This window comes from Oculina patagonica, chromosome 7 (assembly GCF_052425735.1).
Source record: "Oculina patagonica isolate OP01 chromosome 7, crgOcupat, whole genome shotgun sequence".
Classification (NCBI taxonomy): domain Eukaryota; kingdom Metazoa; phylum Cnidaria; class Anthozoa; order Scleractinia; family Oculinidae; genus Oculina; species Oculina patagonica.
Window position 1 is genome coordinate 24449995 of NC_135764.1, and position 22294 is coordinate 24472288.

The window sequence follows — 22294 nt, forward strand, 5'->3', positions numbered from 1 at the left end:
CTAAACTGTCCACAACCCAGCTTCTCTACATGCCCGAAAAAAGGCTCAGAACTAATCCCGTGGGCCCCGGGCGGGGGCCACGGAGGGCGGGTTGAAGGGAACTCGCGGTTCATTTCCGCCCCTGCCCCAACGTAAGCCCCAAGTTGCAAACTCAACCCCAGTCCCCTGACATAATTGTTCGTCGTCCCTCGTGCTGTCTTGTGTCACATTTCACAGCGGATGTTAGGACTGTAGTTTGTCTGCATTCGTCTTAAAGTTTCTCCACTTGCCGATATCTTAAACGGTTTTCTGGTAAGATCATACATTACTTCTTGCATTAGATAACTGTATAATTTTTTCTAGCGTTACATTGACTCTCTTACACAAATCCTGAACTAAGTTTTGGCCGGTTTATTGATTGAAAGCAAGAAGACTTTACAAAAAGCTTACGTGCGCACGCTAAAATAGTCCTTGAAATCGCAAGTTTCGTGATTTTAAACGCAGTAGATGTCTTTTAACGTGTCACAGTTTGAATTTATAGTTGATCAAAGCTTCGGAGGACACGTAATTACTGAATTTTATTAACAGAGGAGCGATTATTAAACTTGGCGATCGTAACGAAGTAACATGTTGCCAGATCTTCTTTGCGTACATTTGCTTAGCTTTTGTGTTCTGTTTTTATTGCTGTGTAAATGTTTTCACATTACGCTTAATTTTGGCTTCGAGATCGCAAGACACTGCTGTGAAAATTTTTCGAGAGTGAAGAGAAATGTAAATTTGAATTGTTTTCTGGCGCGGTGTCGTTTATTTCTGCCCTTACATGGGCTTTACACCGAATGAAAGTGTTCTTCAGACATGTCTTGAAAACGTGGAACTGTCGCTTGTTGCATTAGCTAAACTTTAAATAATTGTGTTGCTCATAACAGCGGTTATCACAGTAGGCCTAACTAATAACTCGATATTTCGTAAAGATGCGATTCCAGAACTTGATAAGCCTTCGCAAAATTAAGCATACGTAGCCTTTGGAATGGTAATTGAAACGAAAGCTTAATATGTTGTTCGTTTAATCTGTCTTTCAGCCAGTTGTTTTATGAGTCAAAAGCAACCCAAACCTACACTCAGTGGTCAGCGGATCAGAACCCGCAAAAGAGGTACAGCTTTGGTATATTCGCCGCCATTTAATAGCACTTCCTTTTGTTATTGTATGTTTTGAAATTATTTTCGCTGACAGCATCATTTCTATATTCGTGTGCATTGCATGTCAGTTTCATAGTTGCTACTTTATATTCCGGACGTGATGTCATTTCTGCCATCTCGATGAATGTGAAACCGGTTCAGATCTGTGCTTTTTATTTTTCTAAGTACCACTAAGTTGATATAAATTCGTGAGGAGATAAATTAAATTGAACTTATTGGTCCATTTGATTTTATTATTATAAGTTTCATGGTCAACTCACATTACATCAGTGATGTAATGTTTTCAGTTTTTCTATGCAAATTATGCTGTTAGTAGATGTATACTGATTAAACTTTCTGCATGGAAAGTGTGATTTGACACCAGCTTGAGGATTTCAAATTGCATGGAAAATATTTTTTGCTTCTGTACTCAGTGATCGGTGGTAAGGATGGGTCACTATTATAAAACGGATAGTTTTGGTGTAAATATTGCTCAGCTTAATTGGACACAAACAAAAGAAAACAAAAACATGTCAACAGCGTTAAAAGCAAAGGGGGAAATGAACCAAAAGTCATATTTACTCACATGGAATTTTCATGGCTATAAACAGTTCAGTCTAAATACCTTGCATTGTAACGGCATTTGATAATGTTAAGTTCCAAAAATTGTCCATACCTCCCCCATGGAAGGGATTTTTCCTAAGATCCCCCCACCCCTCTGGAAATTCTGATTAAGCTTCATACAATTCCTTCAAAGTTTTTGGTCTTTGAGACTGTACCCCCAGGAATTTCCAATCCCCTCTGTGGGGGAGTATGGACATTTTCTGGAATTATACCTCATTTTAAGTGATGGGGATGATCAAATGGGGGCAAAAATGATAAGACCCAAAAAAATCTCAAGGGCTTCCAACAAAACCCAAAAAAATATTCGGACCAAACATTAACCTCACAAAAATCCCATGCCGAATTTCTGACCTTTACATTTCCAGGCAGGGGGGAATAATATAACACAAATAAAATGGTACTGTTACTACTACACAGCCAAGGCACTACCACAAATCTTTAGATTGTTTTTAATACCCCCAAAAATCCCTTATTGATTCAAGCCACCCCCCCAAAAAAACCTGCCGAATTTTTCTGTCCAAAAATTTCCGGAATCAAAACCGGCAGATGTCTACAGACGCGAAGAAAAGAACACATCAGAAACGTCAAACATTGTAACAAAGGATCGAACATTGCAAACCATGCATGGATGAATGACCATCAAATTGATTCAAAAATGCAAGAGTCATTGACAAAGGAGACTATCGCGTGCGAAAAACTCTTGAGTCATGGCACACTGCCATGACAACTGAAGCGGACAACAATGCTAGGTCATTACCTCCACAATATTCTATTCTTTTAAAATAGTTCTCTTTTATTATCATATTCTCACTATTTTTCTTGTCACCTTTTTACGCATTTTTATTCTGTAATTTTTTCACACATTTTTTACCCTATATATTTATTCATTCGCGCCATTTTTATCATTCGTTAAAGGCTGCAGTTTGGCAGCCGAAAGCTTATATTTTTAAATTTTTAACCAGAGAACGTTTCTAAAACATTTTACTTAATTATGAATCCTGGTTACTCTTCCATTTTCAACCCCCAAAAATCATTTGTCATTATCCTCACTTGAAATCCCAATCCCCCCTGGGAAGTTACCACATAATGATGTTTTTAAACGACCTACTAAGCTAAAAGTTGCAAGACCTGACAAATCAAATTTTAATTCCTCAACAGACGAAAAAGAAAAGCAAGACCCTCTTGCATTTCGAGATGTTATAATACAGGGATTGCAGGAAATTGGTAACAATGATTTAGACCAAGTAAGTTGTGATCATGCGTCAAGTACATAATTATTTTTTACAAGGCCTGGTTGACAGACAAGGCTTGACTCATTAAGACTTTCATTGTGAAGATTATCAAGAAAAAAGGGGACCCAAAAATACTCTAATCTTTTGTGATTAACCCTTAAATATGTTTTTGCTCTTTGACAGTTTTGTTAGGCAAGCAGCCCACATCGATGTACATAATTATGTTGTTCAGTTTAGGCCCTGGAAAATGTCCAAGTATTTTTACTCCTAGTCCATCTCAGCTAACACCAACCCTGATATCCTGTAAGATACATTTGGAGAAGAGTAAGATTAAAGTGACATTTATTTATTTTTGTATTAATTAGTTTTTTTTCTTTTTGTAAGGTTTACAAGTTTCTGGATTCGTCCGGGAGTAAGCTGAATTACCGGCTGTATGGAGAGTATCTCTTCGATATACTGTTTGCTGGGGGTGTTTTAGGTATAGTGTCAAAATACAATACAATTTTTAAATGGTAAATTAGACTAACATTATTTTATAAAATAAATTACCGTAATGATTCGATTTAGCGCCCTCCTTCCAATAAGCGCCCCCTTCCGAATAAGCGCCCCCTTTCGAATGTGTTTTTGTAAATAAGCGCCCCTATTCCAATAAGCGCCCCCATTCTAATTAGCGCCCCATTCTTATAAGCACCCCTATTCTAATAAGTGCCACTATTGAGTAACTGCCCTCACTGACGCCAACTAGATAAACTCCTGACCGTTCACCGTACAGTTCGTGTATATATTTACTGCTACAATGAACAATTATTTTAAAAGTAACTGAATTTTTAACAATTTCTGACTGTTACAGTTCCGGTATTGTTAGATACATTTGGTTGTTTCTCAAAAAATTAAATAAGCGCCCTGTCCCGAATAAGCGCCCTGTCTCGAATAAGCGCCCTCCCTTGAGGTGCCAAAAGTAAATAAGCGCCCCGGGCGCTAAATCGAATCATTACGGTAGGCAGTGTTTTTTTACAAAGGAAAAAGGGTAAAAATGTACCAGAAATCAAGGTAATTTTTGAAAAAAATCCTAAGAAAATATTTAGTTCATGGAAAACTAGGAGTATGAACCCTGAATGGGAGCAAATGTAATACAGAGATTCTTTCTTTCCACTCTCTACAGCCCCTGGAGGTAGTATACTTGAAGAAGGTGAAAAGTCCACTTGGAAAACATCAGTGTGTGTTTTTGAAGCCAATGATGACGACCTCAAGACTTATGTGCAGGTAACTTGAAAAAAATGTCGTCTGATTTACAGACCACAACTTAAACTTTGCATGTTTGTCTAGCTATACAAATTCAGATGATTGAAACATTGGGAGGGGGGGCATGGGGTCTGAACCTCCCCCTTCCCATTCCTAAGTTCCCACCCCTTTCTTTAGTGGTTCCTCCCCCTCTATGTGCTATTTTTACTGCAACAAAATTACATAATGTTGCACATTTTTCTTTATTACTCCTGGTACCTGCCACTTTGGTAATCCCGCTTCCTCCCTCCCTTTTCCTGTGCCCCTCTCACCCCCTAGTCTCTTGGGCTCCTGCCCTCCTGTCCCCCTCCACTGAAAATGCCATACGATACAAATTCCTGCACACATTTCATTCCTACTTCAAATTGAATTTTGCTTTGCATTTATTCATTATTTTATGTGTGTCTTCCTTTACCCATGAGTTGCATTTTCCAACTTACAGGTGATAAACAAAGTCATTGCACGGTACAGATACCTGCAAAAGGCTTTTGAAGATGAGATCAAAAAGGTTAGTTGTCCTGTAAGAGTGGTTTTCAATTAACTATTGAAAATAATTTGTTTTCCTTAACTTTGTGGTTTCTGAGCTCTGTACTTGGTTCCACAAACCCATCAGAGCATACATGCCAATAACACCTGAGCAAAACTCCTCCCAAAATGGGATTATGGATTTGTTGAAACATGCATATAAAATGAATATAAGGTAATTAACCGGGCAGAGACTGGGCCGGGCCCGGTTCATAAATCGCCCGGAATTTTTTCGTCGTAGTAGTCTTGTCGGTAAATCGTTCCAGACCCGCTCGGCCGCTTCCTTGGCCAAGATTCAAATCACGCACTTTTGATATTTATTCGGCAGGAGCTATTAAACCTGGCTATTAAATCACTCTTCTATTTTAAATTTTATCTAAAACCCTGATTTCTGTTTAGCGTGAAATAAATATATATATTTGTGTTATTCAAGCGTTTGGATTGCGAAACCGGTGATTGTTTTGACAGCTCCAAACCGCTACGTCAGTCACGCAATGTTTTTGCAGGAAGCAAGCTTTACGCATAACTGCTTTTTTAAAAAACGGCTGGTAGCCAGAGCATTTTTGAGCCGGAATACTTTGAAGATGCTTTTCATTTAATTTAATAAGAAGAATAATGTCCATTTTCATCCGTGCACAGTTGAGCTGGCAAAGTCGCGTATCAGAGACGATTGAATGTTTGCACAGCAAAATAATCTTATTTTGGTTCTTGATGTAAAACACTTCCCAAGACTTCAGTAAACAAAATTGTAATGTATAGTATTTCTACGAACTATGATGGTATTTGTGAAGGGATCCGTAAAGCCAGCAAGTAAAACAAATGGTCTGCAAAATGAAAATGAAATCTTGGCGCGGATAATTTAATACATGTAATTAAATTCTACCACGGCATGCAAAATTTCACGTTTTTGAAATTTTATAAATCTTTTTGCCTTTTAAAATGTTTCTTGACCCCATCTTGAATAAAAATTCATCTAAAACTTTTTTCATGTTTCTTTTTTATTTTTTCACGTTTGTATTAGTTGCCTTTTTTAGTAGGCGTTTGAAACGAACACGGCATCTATTTATAGATTGAGGCACCATGAGATGTTTACATATTTGCGTCATTTGTCGTAGTAGTTCACTTGGCCGCTTTCTTGGCCAGGATCCAGATCCCGCACTTTTGATATTTACTCAGCAGGAGCAATTAAAATTTTATCTAATACCCCGATTTTTGTTAAACGTGAAAGATATATTTTTGTGTTTTTATTCAAGCGTTCGACTCAAGCGAGTACTGGAGTCCGAAACCGGTGATTGTTTCGACAGGTCGCTGAGGTCGAAGCTTTTTTACATCAGTCACGCAATGTTTTCCTGCATTTAAAAACAGCTCCAGACTCTACTTTGAAGATGCTTTTCATCTAGCAAAAATTGTGTCCATTTTGTCTATTTCCATCCGTGTACAGTTGGGCCGACAAAGTCCGTGTGTCACAGACGAATTGAATGTTTACACAACAAAAGAACCTTATTTTGTTCATGATGTAAAAACTTTACTTGCACACTTTTCAAGAACTCAGAAAACAAAATGGAAATACAAAGTAATAATATAATAATTTCTTTAAACTAGAATGGAATGTAAATCGGTAAAGCCATCGTGTGAAACTGAATAGACGGCAAAAATGAAAACTTGCCCTTTGGCGCGTATAATTAATTAAATTTTATCACGGCATGCTATTTTCAAGGCTTTTAAAGATTCAAAATTTTAATGCAATTCAAATGTTTCTTTGCCTCATCTTGAATCTTTTTTTCACATTTAGTTGAGATTTTTAGCAGCATCTGTTATCTAATACGTGTGGTCTAATGCATGCCCTTTTTTACCTTTTATTTTCTTTTGTAATTTTGTTTAGAAATTTTTCTGTTAGGTATGGGTCGCACTTGGAAATGTTTTGCCAGAATTTGTTTACTTTGCGGTGAAAATCTGTCATCAGGGCGCGTTGCGTAATGCGACCCTAGGTTTTCCAGTTGGCAAAAACTTTGCAAATCGGCAAAAACATCAAAGAGGCCGTAGTGCTTGGGTGGGGCAGGCAGATTTTCGAAAACTCGAGCTAAACAATAGGAATCACAGCGGTAACTGTCGTTATTCTTGATATTTGACTCGTTTTATTCGTTTTTTTTATTATTTATGTGACTCGTTTTATTCGAGCAGGAGCCAATACTGTAATTTTCTGGTTACTCCACTCTTTTTAGCGAGGAATATAAAATATATATTTTTTGTTTTTCATTCAAGGGTTTTGAGTTTCAGTCGGAACCGAACGGCGATGGAGAAATGACCTGCAATGGATCACGCAATCAAGAACTTGCGTTTGCGTGACTGCTTCCCAAAATTGACGTGAAGAGCTTGCATGTTTGAAAGCTGAAAAGCTTTCTTATCTTGTTCTTATTCCCATTTTTTTGGTGTGGTACATTTTTAAAAATGTTTAAAAACGCGTCTTAGTTTTTAACGAAATCTTTCTAATTGTTTGTTTGTTTTGGTCGAAGATGATTTGTACTGCCATTTAACTGGTTTGAGTTCATTTATTCAAGATTACACACAAAACGTTTTCAACACCTAGGTTATTCAGTATTCGGAAGAAAAATAAAGCAGGAATTTGTCCAAGCAAGAACAAGCAATCCACAGACTTGCGTGTTACTCAATATAAATTAAATGGTATTTTAAAAGCTTTTGCTGTACTTGTCTAATCAGGTAGTTAAACATTAACTGCCCGGTTTTAAGCATTAAGCTTTAGGCGTCTTGTTAAAATTTAAATTACCATATTTTCTCGATTAAGAGCCGGATGCTGGGTCCAACAAACCAAGTTTGAAATAAACGCCAGGGGCGTTTAATTGAGAAAATATGGTATTGTAACTCAGCGTTAAAACAGCAACATGGAGGCCGAAAAAACGGCATTGAATTACAAGACTTGTGTTGAAATTTCAACAGTGGAGTGCAGACCTTGAAGGGGATTGGAATTCAGATGGGAGAAATTGCATACAGTGTACACTGTACACACTGTACCCCCCCCCCCCCAAAAAAAAAAAACAAAAACAAAAAAAAACAACAAACAAACAAACAGAATTAACAGGTCAGGTCCTCATAAGTTAGAATGGGGGTTATGGATGTAAACAGAGCACAGAGCCTAGAAGAATTGAAAGCCAGTGTTATAGCTCTATATGTGCACATGACCCATGATGTGGTATAACAAAGGTACAACCCTCCAGGTTGCGACCATTTTAGTCGCCATGGCGACTAAAATATTGGCGCTGGCGACTAAATCAGAACGCAAGTCGCCAGCTCGGCGACTAAACTTTACGTGACCTATGCATCAGGAGCTTGAGCAAACTGTCTTCTGGAGCGAAAAAAAAAGAAACGCGCTGAGCGTTAAGAATTCATTTTGTAAAGCTAGTTGTAATGGGATTTTAACCAGTAGAAATGGAGACTGAATAAAATTTCACGAAAGATAAAGGAATTGCATTCACTTGAGCTTGGGATGCGACGCGACGAAATTCGTTCCACTCGACTGTACTTTGGCACGTGAAAATCTTACCTTGAGGCGTGAGACAACGCACGCAATCCGATCATTTGCCTTCGAAAAGAAGAGGAAAAACAAAAGCTTGGAAAGCTCGAACACAATATATTTGAGAAACATCCAGATGTATTGGAGAAACGTATTTTGTTAAAGCAAATGTAAGACAAGCACTAGAAATCTAATCAAAACGTGCGCGGTAATATTTATTCTTTAAATAGAAAAAAACCGCGATGAAAAGCGGCTCGTACTTTCAAGTAAAAAAAATTGACTTGTGTGAACGAACCTGGGTTAATTGTAGAATATTTCATTGATAAAAACTATAGTGATTGCCTTCAAACTTGTGAATTTTTTTTTTTTTGCATTCCGTTCGCATATTAAATTTATAACGACAAACAATTCAATTTCTGTCCATTTCAATATGCAGTCTTTTTAATTTCCAGTTGAAGTTTTATGTTGTTTGCTGACTTTGCTTATTCAAGCAGAAAACTTGGTTGAACATTTAAAATGATCATAAGCGATGTGATAAAAAATAGTTTTCACTTCACGGGAATCACGGGCTTAGGAAAAATTTGATGCCGCCAAGATAAACAATAGAAACATTCCGCCATTCAGCTGCAACTGAGGATATCTTTTATTTTAACTTGATATAATCTGGGTAGTTTGCAATGTATTTTTTGTGTGCATTACAAATTATATATAAAATATTTCTGTGTTTTGTGAAGTGACTTTTTTAATCTTAATTTTCATCACATATTTTCGCGGGGAAAATGGCGGTAAAATACACGTTTCATTCATACATACTCACGCTTTTTGAAGACTGTCTGAACCTTTGTTTATTTGATATTTGTGATGTAACTTGAATCTTGTAAATCAATGGAACTATTTGAAGGCATGTACATTTACATTGTTTAATTGTAAAAATTTATTGAAAGTAAAAGCCAAATCAATTTAAAATGACTGAATGAGAACTGTGATCATCTCACAACACTGAGGCTATAATAATATGTACTTTTTCATTATGATCAGAAGCTAATCTCATAATTTATGATGATCAACTGTTCCAATAAAAGCATGTACTTGAAACAACATTAGGTACTTCTTTCACCTAACTCCTTCAATTTTTTAGATAATAATAAGATTATTATTAATCTATTAATGAATTAATTATTAATTAATCTATTAATTAATTAATTATTAATTAATGCATATATTTTGGCGACTAAAATTTTTCACTGGCGACCAAACCTGAACAGTCAGTGGCCAAATGGCCACTAAGGAAAAAAGTTAACTTGGAGGGTTGAGGTAGCTGGGCTGATTCAGGTGATCTATTTTTGTATGTGAGTAACTTTAACTTCTGTTTCATTTGCAGATTTTGCTGTTCCTTAAGGGTTTCACTGAAGATCAAAGAAACAAGCTTGCCATTGTCACCGGCATCATTCTTGCAAATGGTGAGTTTTTCACGTCTCTTGGGCAATGTTTTTATGTCGTTTTACAGTCGAATCTTTCTAAAACGGACATCTTTGGGACCGGCTCCAACTGTCCGTCTTACAGGGAGTTTAGTTACAGTAAAACAACTCAAAAATGGCAGGGACAAAACCAACACCAGGTGTCCGTCTTATAGAGGTGTCCGTCTTACAGAGGTGTACGTTTAGAGAAAGATGACTGTATACTCTACAAGCTGGGTCTGATATTTAAGTTTGTGCATGAAACCCTAGTGTGTGACCATTCGGATGAAAGCTCTTGGGCAGTGCCTTGATGTTGTTCTATTCATTATCACGGTTATGCTCTAAGAAAAATTACAAGGAGCCCAAAGGTTCCAAACTATGAGATCCAGGGTGCCCAGCATAAAGCTTATATGGAAGAAGTAAGATTATCTGGTCGCCCAAAGACAAAAGTTAGTCGCCCAAGGCACCCGGGCACCCTTAGAGCACTGCCCTGATTATGCTGTACAAGGTGGTTCTAACATTGAGCCTGTGGATTAAACTCTATTGTGTGACCATTCAAATGAAAGCTAACATATCATGGGATACTTCAGTCTTGCATGTGTACAGTTTTTTATGCTGTACAAGGTGACCCTAACATTTAAGCTTAGTCTGTGATTGTCAAAGTGAAAACTTGCAAGCAATTTGGTCTCATATGGTGCTGTTTACATTAATTTTGCAAAGGGATACTTGAGATTTTTAAGTGTGGTATAGTTTTCTTATCAATAGTTTTGATGTCTTTTCCAATAGGCATGGCTTCATCCACTGCGTTGTCCAGCCTCTTCAATGAAACCCTTGTCAAAGAAGGTGAGGAAGTCAGCATTTTGCATCAATTGGACACAAGATGCACAGAGTGGCCCAGGTTCGAGCCCTGGCCTGCGCACTGCATTGTGTTCTTGGGAGAAACACTTAAGGCCATAGTGCCTCTGTCCACCCAGGTGTATAAATGGGTAGTGGTGAATGTTCTGCTGGGGTAACCTTGTGATGGACATAAATCCCATCCAGGGGAAGAACAAAATACTCCTAGCTTCTTAATGCTGCAGAAACTGGGATAAGCTCTGGCCTGATGAGCCATTTGGCTCGGCAGCAGGCATTTTTAACACCAATTCTTTGCGAATGACCAAATGCTGTTTTAACTAAGGGGATCTTCAGTTCTGCTTTTAACTTTTTAAACAATGATTCAGTTACCGTCTCAGCCTCTTGCATGTTTGCTGATTGTATATTTCTGTTGTAGGAATTGCTTTGCAATTTTTGACCAAAGTCTTTCAGTCCATGGTTAAAGAGAAGGATTTCAACAGTCTGAGCTCTTCTCTGAGAAAAGCAGAGTTAGAGAACAAACTATTGGTAAGTTGATTTTAACACAGAATCTGCCAGGATTTCCTGTATTAATAAAATTGGACAAAGTTATGTACCAAAATTATTATCTTTTTGCAAACTTCAATGTTCTACTACAAATTTATGAGAGTATGATCATTGTTACTGTATTCTGATTATATATATGAGATTTTATCTACTAGTATTTTAAGGATTTTTAGCAATTAGTTTAATAGCGTTCTTACCTTTTCACTCTACTTATAAAGGTTTTGATTGATTACATGATTTCTTGTACAGGAATTCTTTCCTCCCAACAAACAAACTCAGGAAATGTTTGAGAAGCATTTCAACGCTCATGGATTGGAAAAACTTGTGGTATTTCAGGTAAGCATGCAAAAACAATGGAGTGAGAAAGATCTCATACCAGGACATTAATCCCTCTCGCTCCAGAGCTCGGCACATAATCCATCAGTTCACCACGCCTCCCAAGAGGCACAACAGTGGCCCAGTGGTTAGCGCACTGGACTTCAGATCAACCAGTCCAGGTTCGAGGCCTGGCTGGGGCACTGCATTTTGTTCTTGGACAAGACACCTTACTCTCGTAGTGCCTCTCACCACCCAGCTGCATAAATAAGCAAATTTATTGCTGCGGGTAACCCTGCGATGGACTAGCATCCCATCCAGGGGGAGAGTAGAAATACTCCTAGCCACTTAATGTGACTGAAACCGGGATAAGTTTTGGTCCTGATGAGCCATTAGGCTTGACAACAGGCTTTACCTACTTTACCATCTTGTCTCTTACTTGTAATGTTTGGGAACACTGTAAAGTAAAATCAAAAACATGTATTTATACAGCCTCGTGTAAAACTCCTAGACATCCATCAGTGAGTTCAAACATGTGTTCAAAATTTTACTGTTTGGCTTTCAGAAAGGCCAACAGGCGCTGGGCACTCGGAGAGCTTTCCAACAGCAGTTGAAGGAAATGCTGGACAATGAAACACCTGTCAAAGACGTAAGTATTTACCGTAATGATTCGATTTAGTGCTCGGGGTGCTTATTTACTTTTGGCACCTCAAGGGAGGGCGCTTATTCGAGACAGGGTGCTAATTCGGGACAGGGCGCTTACTGTATTATTTTTTTTTTTGAGAAACAGCCAAATATTCAAAACAAAACTTTAATAAATATTAAAATAACTAGCAATACCAAAACCTGTAACAGTAACAAATTGTTGAAAGTTCAGTTACTTTTAAAAGAATTGGAAGGAGGGCGCTAAATCGAATCATTACGGTACTTGATTAAAAATCGGCCCTCTGCTAACAGACACATCTTGTAAGCGGACACTTCTGTATGTTGACACTTAGTCATGGTCCTAGCCACATATAAATTCTTTTAATTTGTCATGAAAACAGCAACTCGCATTGTTGGCAGCTTGTGCCAGGCTGGGACCCAAACCCAAGCGATATCACCTTGTGGGAAACAACGTCACTAGTGTAATCGCCAAATTTAGATTTGCATTTAAAGATGAATTCCAGTCCGTACTGCGCAATCTCGGCTGCAATGTCAGGGTTCAAAATAAAATTTCGTTTTAAGCCTGAATTTGTCGGCTTTTTTTTGTCAAGGCTCGTTTTTTCCCGGCTGTTAGAGAGCTATGCATTTTCAAGGGACACAATCCATCTGCATACATGACATACCCAGATGCATTCTGGGGCGATTTCAAACGCACTTCGGCCGTTTGCAAGTTTTCCGAAGAAATAAAATATTTTACGGCAAAGCAAAAGAATGGATTGAAGCAATGTGACTTCTTTTCTTATTTTGAATGTTTGAGAAGCAAATAAGATCTTCAATATAATTTTTTGGAGGGACACAATACCTGAGAAGGTGGGGCGGCCCGTTATTCATCTTAACATGAAGTCGCCACGTTGGCGACTAAACCGTAAAACCAGAAGTTTTCGTCGACAAAGATGAAATTTTGGTCGCATTAGCGACCGGTGAGTCGCACTTTCTAGCCCTGTAGCTGCTTTATTTTCTGATATGAAATGTTTAATTCAACATTACAGCAACTTTGATTTCAGTTGGCCGATCAAGGCATGATATTTTCTATTTCTTCGGTGAAAAGTAGCCGGCAAGTGTCGTCAAACTGCCGGCTACCGCCGACAGCCGGCTGCTATTTTGAACCCTGAATGTTTATGTGAGCCCACACGAATGTTTACAAGCAAGGAATGTTTACAAGCAAAACTAAAAATTCCGCGACAAACTTACCTTTTTCTTCATAATTAACGCCAGATATCCTTGCAGAACAAATAATAACGAGTAGAGGAACCTTGACGCTATTTCAAACCGACGTTTCAGCTCATCAGAAATTCTTGAACGAAACGAACTGTGATGGCGGACTAAAAAACTTCATGTATGCTGTCACCGAAGTGTAACGTTTCAACGAATTCAAAACAAAAACGAAAACAAACCCTGAGTCTGCGCAGTACAGACTGGCAATCAGCTTTAAAAATTAAATTTTCTCCGCAAGTTACAGCTTACGTTACTTTGTAATTTTGAAGCATGATTCCTGGCTTGGCAATGTAAAGTAAGCCTGTGGCTTATTTCTCGCATTCTGTTGACAAATAGTCGAATAAGGGGCAATCATTTTCTGTTTCTTTAAAACAGAGGTGGTATAACCTCTTTTAAACGGCAAAATGAAAACCAGAACTTGGCAACTTGCTCGAGCAAACTGTCAATCAATATTGAAAGATCACACCAAAACATTGCAGAGTTCCTATCAAAAGAACATCCGGTTTGACTATAAGTGCTTGGTACAAGAAAAGTGTGGTGCATGTCAAAATGATAATGTTCTGCTGATTTGAAGTTCTTTTGATAATTATTGATTTTTTTTATTATTTCTCTAACAGATGATTTCTACCTGTAAGGAAGAAATGAAAAAATCAGTCGAACTTCCTGAGGACGACGTGGCATATCTGGTATGACAGTTTAATAAACAATTATTTAATTAATCTTTATTACGGTAATCAAAATTATTTTGATTGATAGGTACTGTAAAGGTATTAACAAGTTGACTTCCTCATTTTGCTTAATGACCATTTCCACATCTCCCATAATACACTTTGATCCCCGCCCCCCAAAAAATTGCATACCTAAAGGTTACCATTGTTAGCTACTGATTTTAGCGATTTTAGTGAGTTGGGCGCAAATCGCTAAATTTAGTACTTGCTAAAATTTGTTTGTCTTGGTCCGATTTAATACTCGTTAAATTTATGTACTCCCCCCTCCACCCCAAAGAAAAAACAAAATTAAACATAGTTGACGTGAAAAATTCTTCAAGAAATGGATGCCGGTAACTTTGTTATTTCTGGCAATGAAAAAATGCTAATGTTCCTTCCATTTTAAGTGAGTTTGTTCTTTTAATGAACATTTATTCCCATCTTAGCTATATGTTTATTCAAAACTAGCCTGTGAATGACAAGTAACAGCCGGAAATATGTGTGCATTTGCAGGCTCATCAAAAACAGGTTTACATGATATCACTGAGTTTTTAAAAATTTTCGGAAAATCGCTAAATTAAATAGTTGCAAAATCTTGCTCAGAAAAAATCGTTAAAATATAATTAAGTAGTCGCTAATAATAGTAACCTTAAGGTTACTGTTGTTTTGAATTTCTCTTGGGACGAATGTATGTCCCAAGAGAAATTTAAAACAATGCTTATGCAAAATTGGGGGGGGGGGGGGTAAACAAAGTGTATTATGGAAATGTGAAAGTGGCGAATATGTTGGCACTTGCAAAGTACTATGTGTTTCGTTAATTTTTAATTTGACAATTCTTTTGCATTTGACAACATCATGACATGACTTCTGACACATTTCAGGTGTGGAAAGGTCTAATGCAAGCTGTTGAGTGGAACAAGAAAGAAGAACTGGTGGCTGAACAAGCTCTGCGTCATCTTAAGGTAGATAAACATAGACTAAAAATAATTAATAGTATTATTCTTATCATAATGAAGGTGAAGTATTCAACATGAATACTTCATCTTCATTATTTATTACCGAGCTTAAAATTTACCATCTTTATTATTTACTACAAACTTGATGATTTCGACATTGCTGATCCTAGCAGTATGCAGGACGCGTGTCACATATCAACCTAGTAAATGGCCCAGCTCACAACGAGTCTCTCGTAGCTCAGTTGGTTAGAGCGCCCAACCGGTATCTGGGAGGCCATGGGTTTGATTCCTGTCGGGGACTCAGATTGTTCCTTTGTCCCATGCTCGTGTCATGTTGAATACTTCATCTTCATTAGTTATTACTGAGCTTAAATTTACCATCTTTATTATTTACTACAAACTATTCTTATCATCCTTTACGCTTGCTAATTCTATGCTAGTACACATGATGTTATTTGTACTATATGTGACACCTGATGGTTTGTGTTGTTCTTGTAGGCTTACGCTCCACTGTTGGCCGCATTTACCACTCAAGCGAAATCTGAGATTAACCTTTTGGTCAAAGTTCAGGTATGAAAATCACAGTATACCACTTAAAGAGATTAATTAAAAAGTGATTTGATTTCAGTGTGTGTATTAGTTGTATTGTTCTTAGCTGATATTGTTAAGAACAATATCAGCTTGGTTCTTGCTTTGTAAAGGTTGTTCCTGACACCACGGCAAGTGAATTGCACGATTATAGGATAAATCGCACTAGTGCCACTTTTGATTCTGTGGGATATAGAAATATCCTTATCTTCAATACAGACATCAATGAGTGAGCCAATATTTTTAACAATTTCATTTAAGCAAACTATGAAAAAGCGTTATTTAAGTACTTATGGTTAATGATGGCTGAGTATTTTAATTTTCTTTTCGCTCGTATTAAACTACCGTAAAGTTCCGTGTATAAGCCGCACCGTCCCGTAGATAAGCCGCACCCCCGATTTGGAAGCTCAAATTTTGGAAAAAAAATACACAGACCATAAATTTTGAAGTTCAAGTGAAGTTCTATTGGTAAACAATCAAGGGCACACAAGCACAGTTTCGAGACACTGACACGGTGGTTCAGGCCTGACGGTGGTTGTTGCAATGTTTAATATAAATTAAGTATTACGAAAGCTAAATTTCACTTGTCATACCTCCTTTTTAGTTTGAGTTCACAATATCTTAAACTTGGATGCCCTCTTGATATCATTTTTTCGAGATTATCACTTCTAAACACTCCTGAAACACTTGTTATTCGTTCGAATCGTTCGCGAATGATGAATGCTTAGTAGCCAAGCTCTGAATTGTAGAGAGGAGTCTGGGCATTAAAAACAAACATGGCGGCATTTTCTGCAGAAGAAACCACGTTTTTATTTCAAGATTCTTGGAAACTGCTACCCGCAACAGGATAAAAACTTCATGCAGAATAAGAGTTTGTTAATCCAGCAGATGTATTTGCTGTGAAGGTCAATAAAAAACCGAAGCGGTTGGCCATTTGCCTTGTGAGTATTTGCGTTTATCTTGGTGCCTTTTTGCACGCGGCGGAAATACATGCTTCGAAGTGACTGGCAGGCTTACTGCAAACAGCTTTGCAGAGGAACTTAAAGGTAGTGAGCAACAACAAAGTTTTCAGGTTGTTATATGTTTATTCAACGACGTCTTGAGAAGTTTTTTTATGAATATTAATTAGGCCTTTGAGAACTCCAACCAGAGATGTTTCCGTAGATAAGCCGCATCCCCGATTTTTGACTTGAATTTAGAGGAAAAAGGTGCGGCTTATACACGGATCTTTACGGTAATATAAAATTTTTTTAGTTCAAACATTAACTGGTACTGTTTTTTTATTGTCTTTTCTTTTTTTCCCATGTTCCCTTTTTTCCCTACTTTTCTAAATTAAATTATAATTTATACATACTTAGTTACATTGTACTTATTTATTTTTTTTTCTGCATGGTACTTTATTACTTATTACTTATTTTACTTTTGTCTTCTTTTATGTACAACCTTGTCAAAGCAATTTAATCTTTTTTTGTAACTACTCAGCTCGTTTAGTTTATTTCTATTCTGAGTAGTTTTTTGCCTATTTTAGTTAATTTATGTTATGCTGTAATTTATTTTCTATTTAATTTGGCAAAGTAAAATGTTTTCTATTTAATTTGGCAAAGTAAAATGTTGTTGTTGTTGTTGTTGTTGTTGTTGATTGTCAATTTTTTTTTAGGAATATTGCTATGACAACATGAACTTCATGAAAGTGTTTCAGAAGATGGTGATGCTGTTGTACAAAAGTAAGAATTAAGGAATTGAAAAATAGTTGATAGAGCTTGTGATTTGTTGAGCAGAAGGACAAACTTTGGGTCAACAAATCGTGATTGGCCATTCCGAGGTTGCGCAGGGAACTGGGGCGAGTTTTTAGTTTTAAGCAATTGATAATCTGACACCACCACGTGAAAGGACCTCCAGTGAGATTGGTCATTTGACCAAGTTTGATGCTTTAAGGATGAACAGAAACGATGTTATGGACCTTGAAACATGGTTAAAAATCCATACAAACTTCTCTTATTTTGAGACAGCGTCCCCCAAAACCATATAAACTCTTTAATTTTTTTTTTTTATGATTTTTGTGATACTCTTAAAAGTGGGCAAACATAGTGATTTTCATCTTAGTTTCTTTCCATTAAATCAGAATGGGTCTTTGGTAGGATTTTACAGCTGTCACAAAATGGAAATTTTTTTTAAGAGTTTACATGGTTTTGGGGGACGCTGGCTAACAATTAGAGACATTTGAATGTATGGATTTTAAACCATGTTTCAAGGTCCATGACTTTGTTTCTGTTTATCCTGAAAGCATCAAACTTGGTCAAATGACCAATCTCGACATGAGCTTTCGTTTGGTGGTGTCAGATTATCAATTACTTAAAATTTGAAACTCGCCCCAGTTCCCCTGCGCAACTTCGGAACGGTCAATAGTGCATCAGCAATGTGCATCGTTGCTGAGTCTCGCGCATGGTTTGATGAATACAACTACCGTGATTCCCTGCAGTCGCGCGCTATAGAGGGAATCGGGTATTCTTTTACAGGTTGTGTATTCGTTCATAAAAGAAATCGTTTGTTCATAAATGTCGCCTGACATGCAAAAATCTGTGCAGCAGTCACAGATTTTTCAGAATCAGCCAACTTGTCAGACTGGAGTTGGGCACGTATAAGAAACACCATTCAAACACACTAAATAAAGTTGTTGTTGTTGTGATGGCAACCTGGTAAAATGCCCATGGGAGGTACTCCGGATTGTAAATCACGCCGATGATCGAAGGATTTTTTTGGGGTTTGAAATTTTTGATTCTGGGATTTTTTGGGTTGGAAACTTTGGCAAGTATTTTTTTGAGTGACTTGATTTAAATAGTGATTTTTTTTTTTTTTTTTGGAGGGGGAGGGGGGGGGGTTAAAAAGAACTAAAGTGCCTTACTTGTGTGGCCTTGGTGTATTTCTGCGAATAAAGTACAAAGACTACAAACGAACATGTTTTGCTGTCTTTGTGTCTCTTTACAATGCATGTGTCAGACATGCTTTTGGGTTTTGATTTTTGCCTCCATTCGATCATCCCCGTCATTTACAACCCGGAGAACCCCCCCCCTCCTGGGGTAAAATGCCAGGTGGTGGGGAACTGGGGTGCCACTTTCAAAAGAAATACAGTAGAATCCCAATTTCGCACACCCTTGGTTTCCTCGAAAGTCCTGTCTTCTTGAAGTTCTTGTTTCCCTTGGACAGTACTTCCTTGTAATTTTACCCCATTCTCGTCCCCATAGCCCTTTCGTTTCTCTTAGCCGGCTTGGCACGAGAAAACGGAGGGCTCTGGGGACATAGGATTTTTGAATTAATTCGAATTTTTTGATTGGCTGTTTGAAACAAAGAATTCCTAAACGGAAGTCAAAAACCTAACGACTCTCTCATACATTCTTTTGAAACATCATGACTGCATACATGAAGACCGGAAGTCCTAGAATCTAGGACTGGAAATCCTGTGTCCCCAGAGCCCTTTGTTTCCTCGTGCCAAGGCCTAGCCGGCTAAGAGAAACGAAAGGGCTATGGGGACGAGAATGATTTTACCGCCGATTTCTTGAAGCAATTTTTTTCCTCCCTGGAGGTTCAAGAAATCTGGATTCTACTGTGAGTAGCAATATTCCTGGCCTTTGTGCTACATCAGATGATGACATCTATAAAATTAAAATGCTTCCTTACTTTCCTATTAGTAATAGTAATTGGACTGAGTGGAGTACAATTCAGGGAGAAATCGGGCAAGTCATTCATTTCAAAATCGTGTCAATAACAAAATTCGAAGTTAGGAAGTCTTTAGGAACTAAGTGTCCAATTACAGGTATCCAATTTGAAGTTGCTCAAATTGGATACCTGTAATTGGACACCCAAAGGCATGTGATCGCGCGCCGATTACGCGACAAATAGGCGCGCGCAGAACCAATCAAAATCGAGAATATTGTTATAGATACGATTAATGATATAACATTGCTAAGCAAATTGGTGATTATTGATGCAATACCAAATTTTCATAACTGACAATGCATTATGGAAGAAAATTATTAAAGGAGAATTTACATGTAAACTATTTCTTATATTTTGTTATTTGTGAAAATTTTAGCTGATGTTCTGAGTGAAGACACCATCATCAAGTGGTACAAGGGAGGCCATTCCTCAAAAGGAAAAAACGTTTTTCTTGAGCAGATGAAAAAGATGGTGGAGTGGTTACAGAGTGCAGAGGAAGGTATGTGACAGGATTTTGCAACAAACATTTTGATAAAAAATTAACTGGTTACATTTAAAACCTTAATGGGGCTGTCACACAATTTTAGGCAATTTCGGCACTGACCAACTGGTCATTTAGTTAAAATATCACAATAATGGCGTAAGACTGTAAAAGAACTCAAGAAACACAGAAAGGCCAAAAAGGGGGCCCGACTTTTTTCAAGTTTATCTCAATTTGTATGAAAGTGTCATTTTTACAATGCTCAAAAATCATCCTTGTTTGTTTTGTGGCTGTGATTCTGCCAATAAAAGACTTTTGCCCTGCCAATTGGAAGATTAGAACTCAAATTTAACGAAAATAAATAGAATTACCTAAAATTGCGTAACATAGCCCCTTTAAGAGCCAATTTACATGGTACGACTTTCTCACATGTGACAAGCTTACAACAGGCCTATGGCACGGACCATTTACACAGGTTTGCGTCTGTTGTAAGGATGGGGTAGGTGGATTATGCTACAAAATGTGATTTGTGTTGTAGTTAAGGTATACACCATTTTTATAAGTCGAGGGGCCATTTTGAAGTTTTATTTTTCCGCGAATGACGTCATTAATAAAATATTCAAAATGACACCTCGGCTTATTACAACCGTAGATACTTCATTTTAATACGTCGAGGCGCAGATGAATATTTTATTAACAACGTCATTCGCGGAAAGTTAAATATTCAAAATGGTGTCTCGACTTATTAAAATGGTGTATAGGTGTGTCACATTTGGTAATTGTAGGCAAAATTGTACCATGTATTCGCCCCTAATAAAGGCAGAAAGCTAGTTGGTACATAGAGGATAATACATGGTTGCGCTGAGATATAAAATTTATCTTCGAGTGTTCAAATCGATAGCTCACGAGTGAGATATTGGTTTGAACACGAGAAGATAAATTTCATATCTCCAAGCAACCATGTATTATTCTGTTTATTAAATAAACCTACTAATTACGATGTTTTTGACGATTTTCCTAAGATTTCCAACCATTTTCCGAAGATTTCCGAGAATTTCAAAATGTTGTCTGAAGGTTGTACATATCATTCCGAACATTTTCTGGACTTTTCCGAAAATTCCCGAAGATTTCGGAAGATAACCGAAGATTGCAGAGGAAGATCCGAAGATGTTTCGACTTAATATAGATAAACTTTGGCTCATTGAGCATTGAAACATGGCAAACTCTGCAACCTGATTGGTCAAAAATGATATCACACATGTGTGGATACCATTTTTATCCACACATGTGTGATACCATTTTTATCGATTTGCTACCACTCGCTATACCACTACAGTTTATGTAATAAAGTGATTTCTCCATTATTTATTCATAAATAAATCTAACACTATTATACTGTATTTTTTTTTGTTTAGAAACTGAATCTGAGGATGAAGAGGACGAAGGAGCTTAAAGCTTTTACTGTCACACTCCAAACTACTCTAGTGGAGAAAAATTATAAAATGCATTGTAGTGTGTATGAAATTGAAATAAATGAACATTTACTTGCACAAAAGTTGATTTATCTTGCACTTCCCACTCTACCCTCCTGGTCCTGCTAAGATGGTGGATTGCATGTCATCCTTGGAGATACTGGGGCAGTTAGTGAGGGCAGGGAAAAGTCTTTTCTTTGCGAGAGTCCTGGAGTCCTATGGACGGCCACTTTTCAGAGAAAATTAATATAAATAACGGTATACAGATTTTTTAAAGCAAATTTGGAAATCTTAAGATACCTTTGCACTCATAACTGCCAAAAAACACCTTGCATGCTCCTCAGGATCTCTTATGAGGCCCTGCCAGGGGGGGGGGGGGTTCCTGTGTCGCTTGTCTAAATTTAAATATGTGCCATGTCGCTGTTTTATCGCTCTTCATGTCGCTGTCGATAATTAAATTGAAGGAAAATAATTTTCCTTCATAATAATTTTTATTGCTTGTCCTTGTCGGAATTTAAGTTTTTTCCATAAAGGTTGTCGTTTGTCGCAATTTTATTAGTATGCTGTCACTACTTTTTGGGCCATGTCGCTTGTCGGAATTTACCCTGGCAGGGCCTCTTTTATGGGGACAAACTCATTAAAATTTTGGACTCCCTGTTCGCGACTTTTTTTTGCCCTTACAGACTTTTCCCTGCCCCAACTAACTGCCCCTGGGTCTCCCAAGATGACTGCATTTGGACTCTGGTTGGGTGGAGTCAGTGTTGTGTTGTTGGGCAAGACACTTAACTTTCAAGTAATATCGTATCTCCTGGAAGGGTGCTTATTTAAAATTCCAACCAAAAGAGACCATAAACGATAAAGGGACAATAGAAAGAGGTTTCTATTTAAGAAAGTAAAGGAGAGGGGCTTACTTGCCTTTTTGGCCAAGGGGGGTGGATGC

At 37.5% G+C, this 22294-nt stretch overlaps 1 protein-coding gene across 1 annotated transcript; it reads left to right on the forward strand.

Moving 5' to 3' along the window:
- The first annotated feature begins 182 nt into the window (after positions 1-182).
- LOC144661774 (eIF5-mimic protein 2-like) lies at positions 183-21437 on the forward strand. The gene is made up of 17 exons (XM_078522600.1): positions 183-291; positions 1059-1130; positions 2938-3023; positions 3396-3489; positions 4174-4274; positions 4735-4800; positions 9728-9806; positions 10590-10646; positions 11074-11183; positions 11451-11537; positions 12082-12165; positions 14054-14122; positions 15025-15105; positions 15598-15669; positions 17345-17411; positions 19778-19900; positions 21298-21437. The coding sequence occupies exons 2-17, from the start codon at positions 1070-1072 to the stop codon at positions 21333-21335; spliced, it is 1275 nt and encodes a 424-aa protein (XP_078378726.1). The 5' UTR covers positions 183-291; positions 1059-1069; the 3' UTR covers positions 21336-21437.
- Positions 21438-22294: the final 857 nt, after the last annotated feature.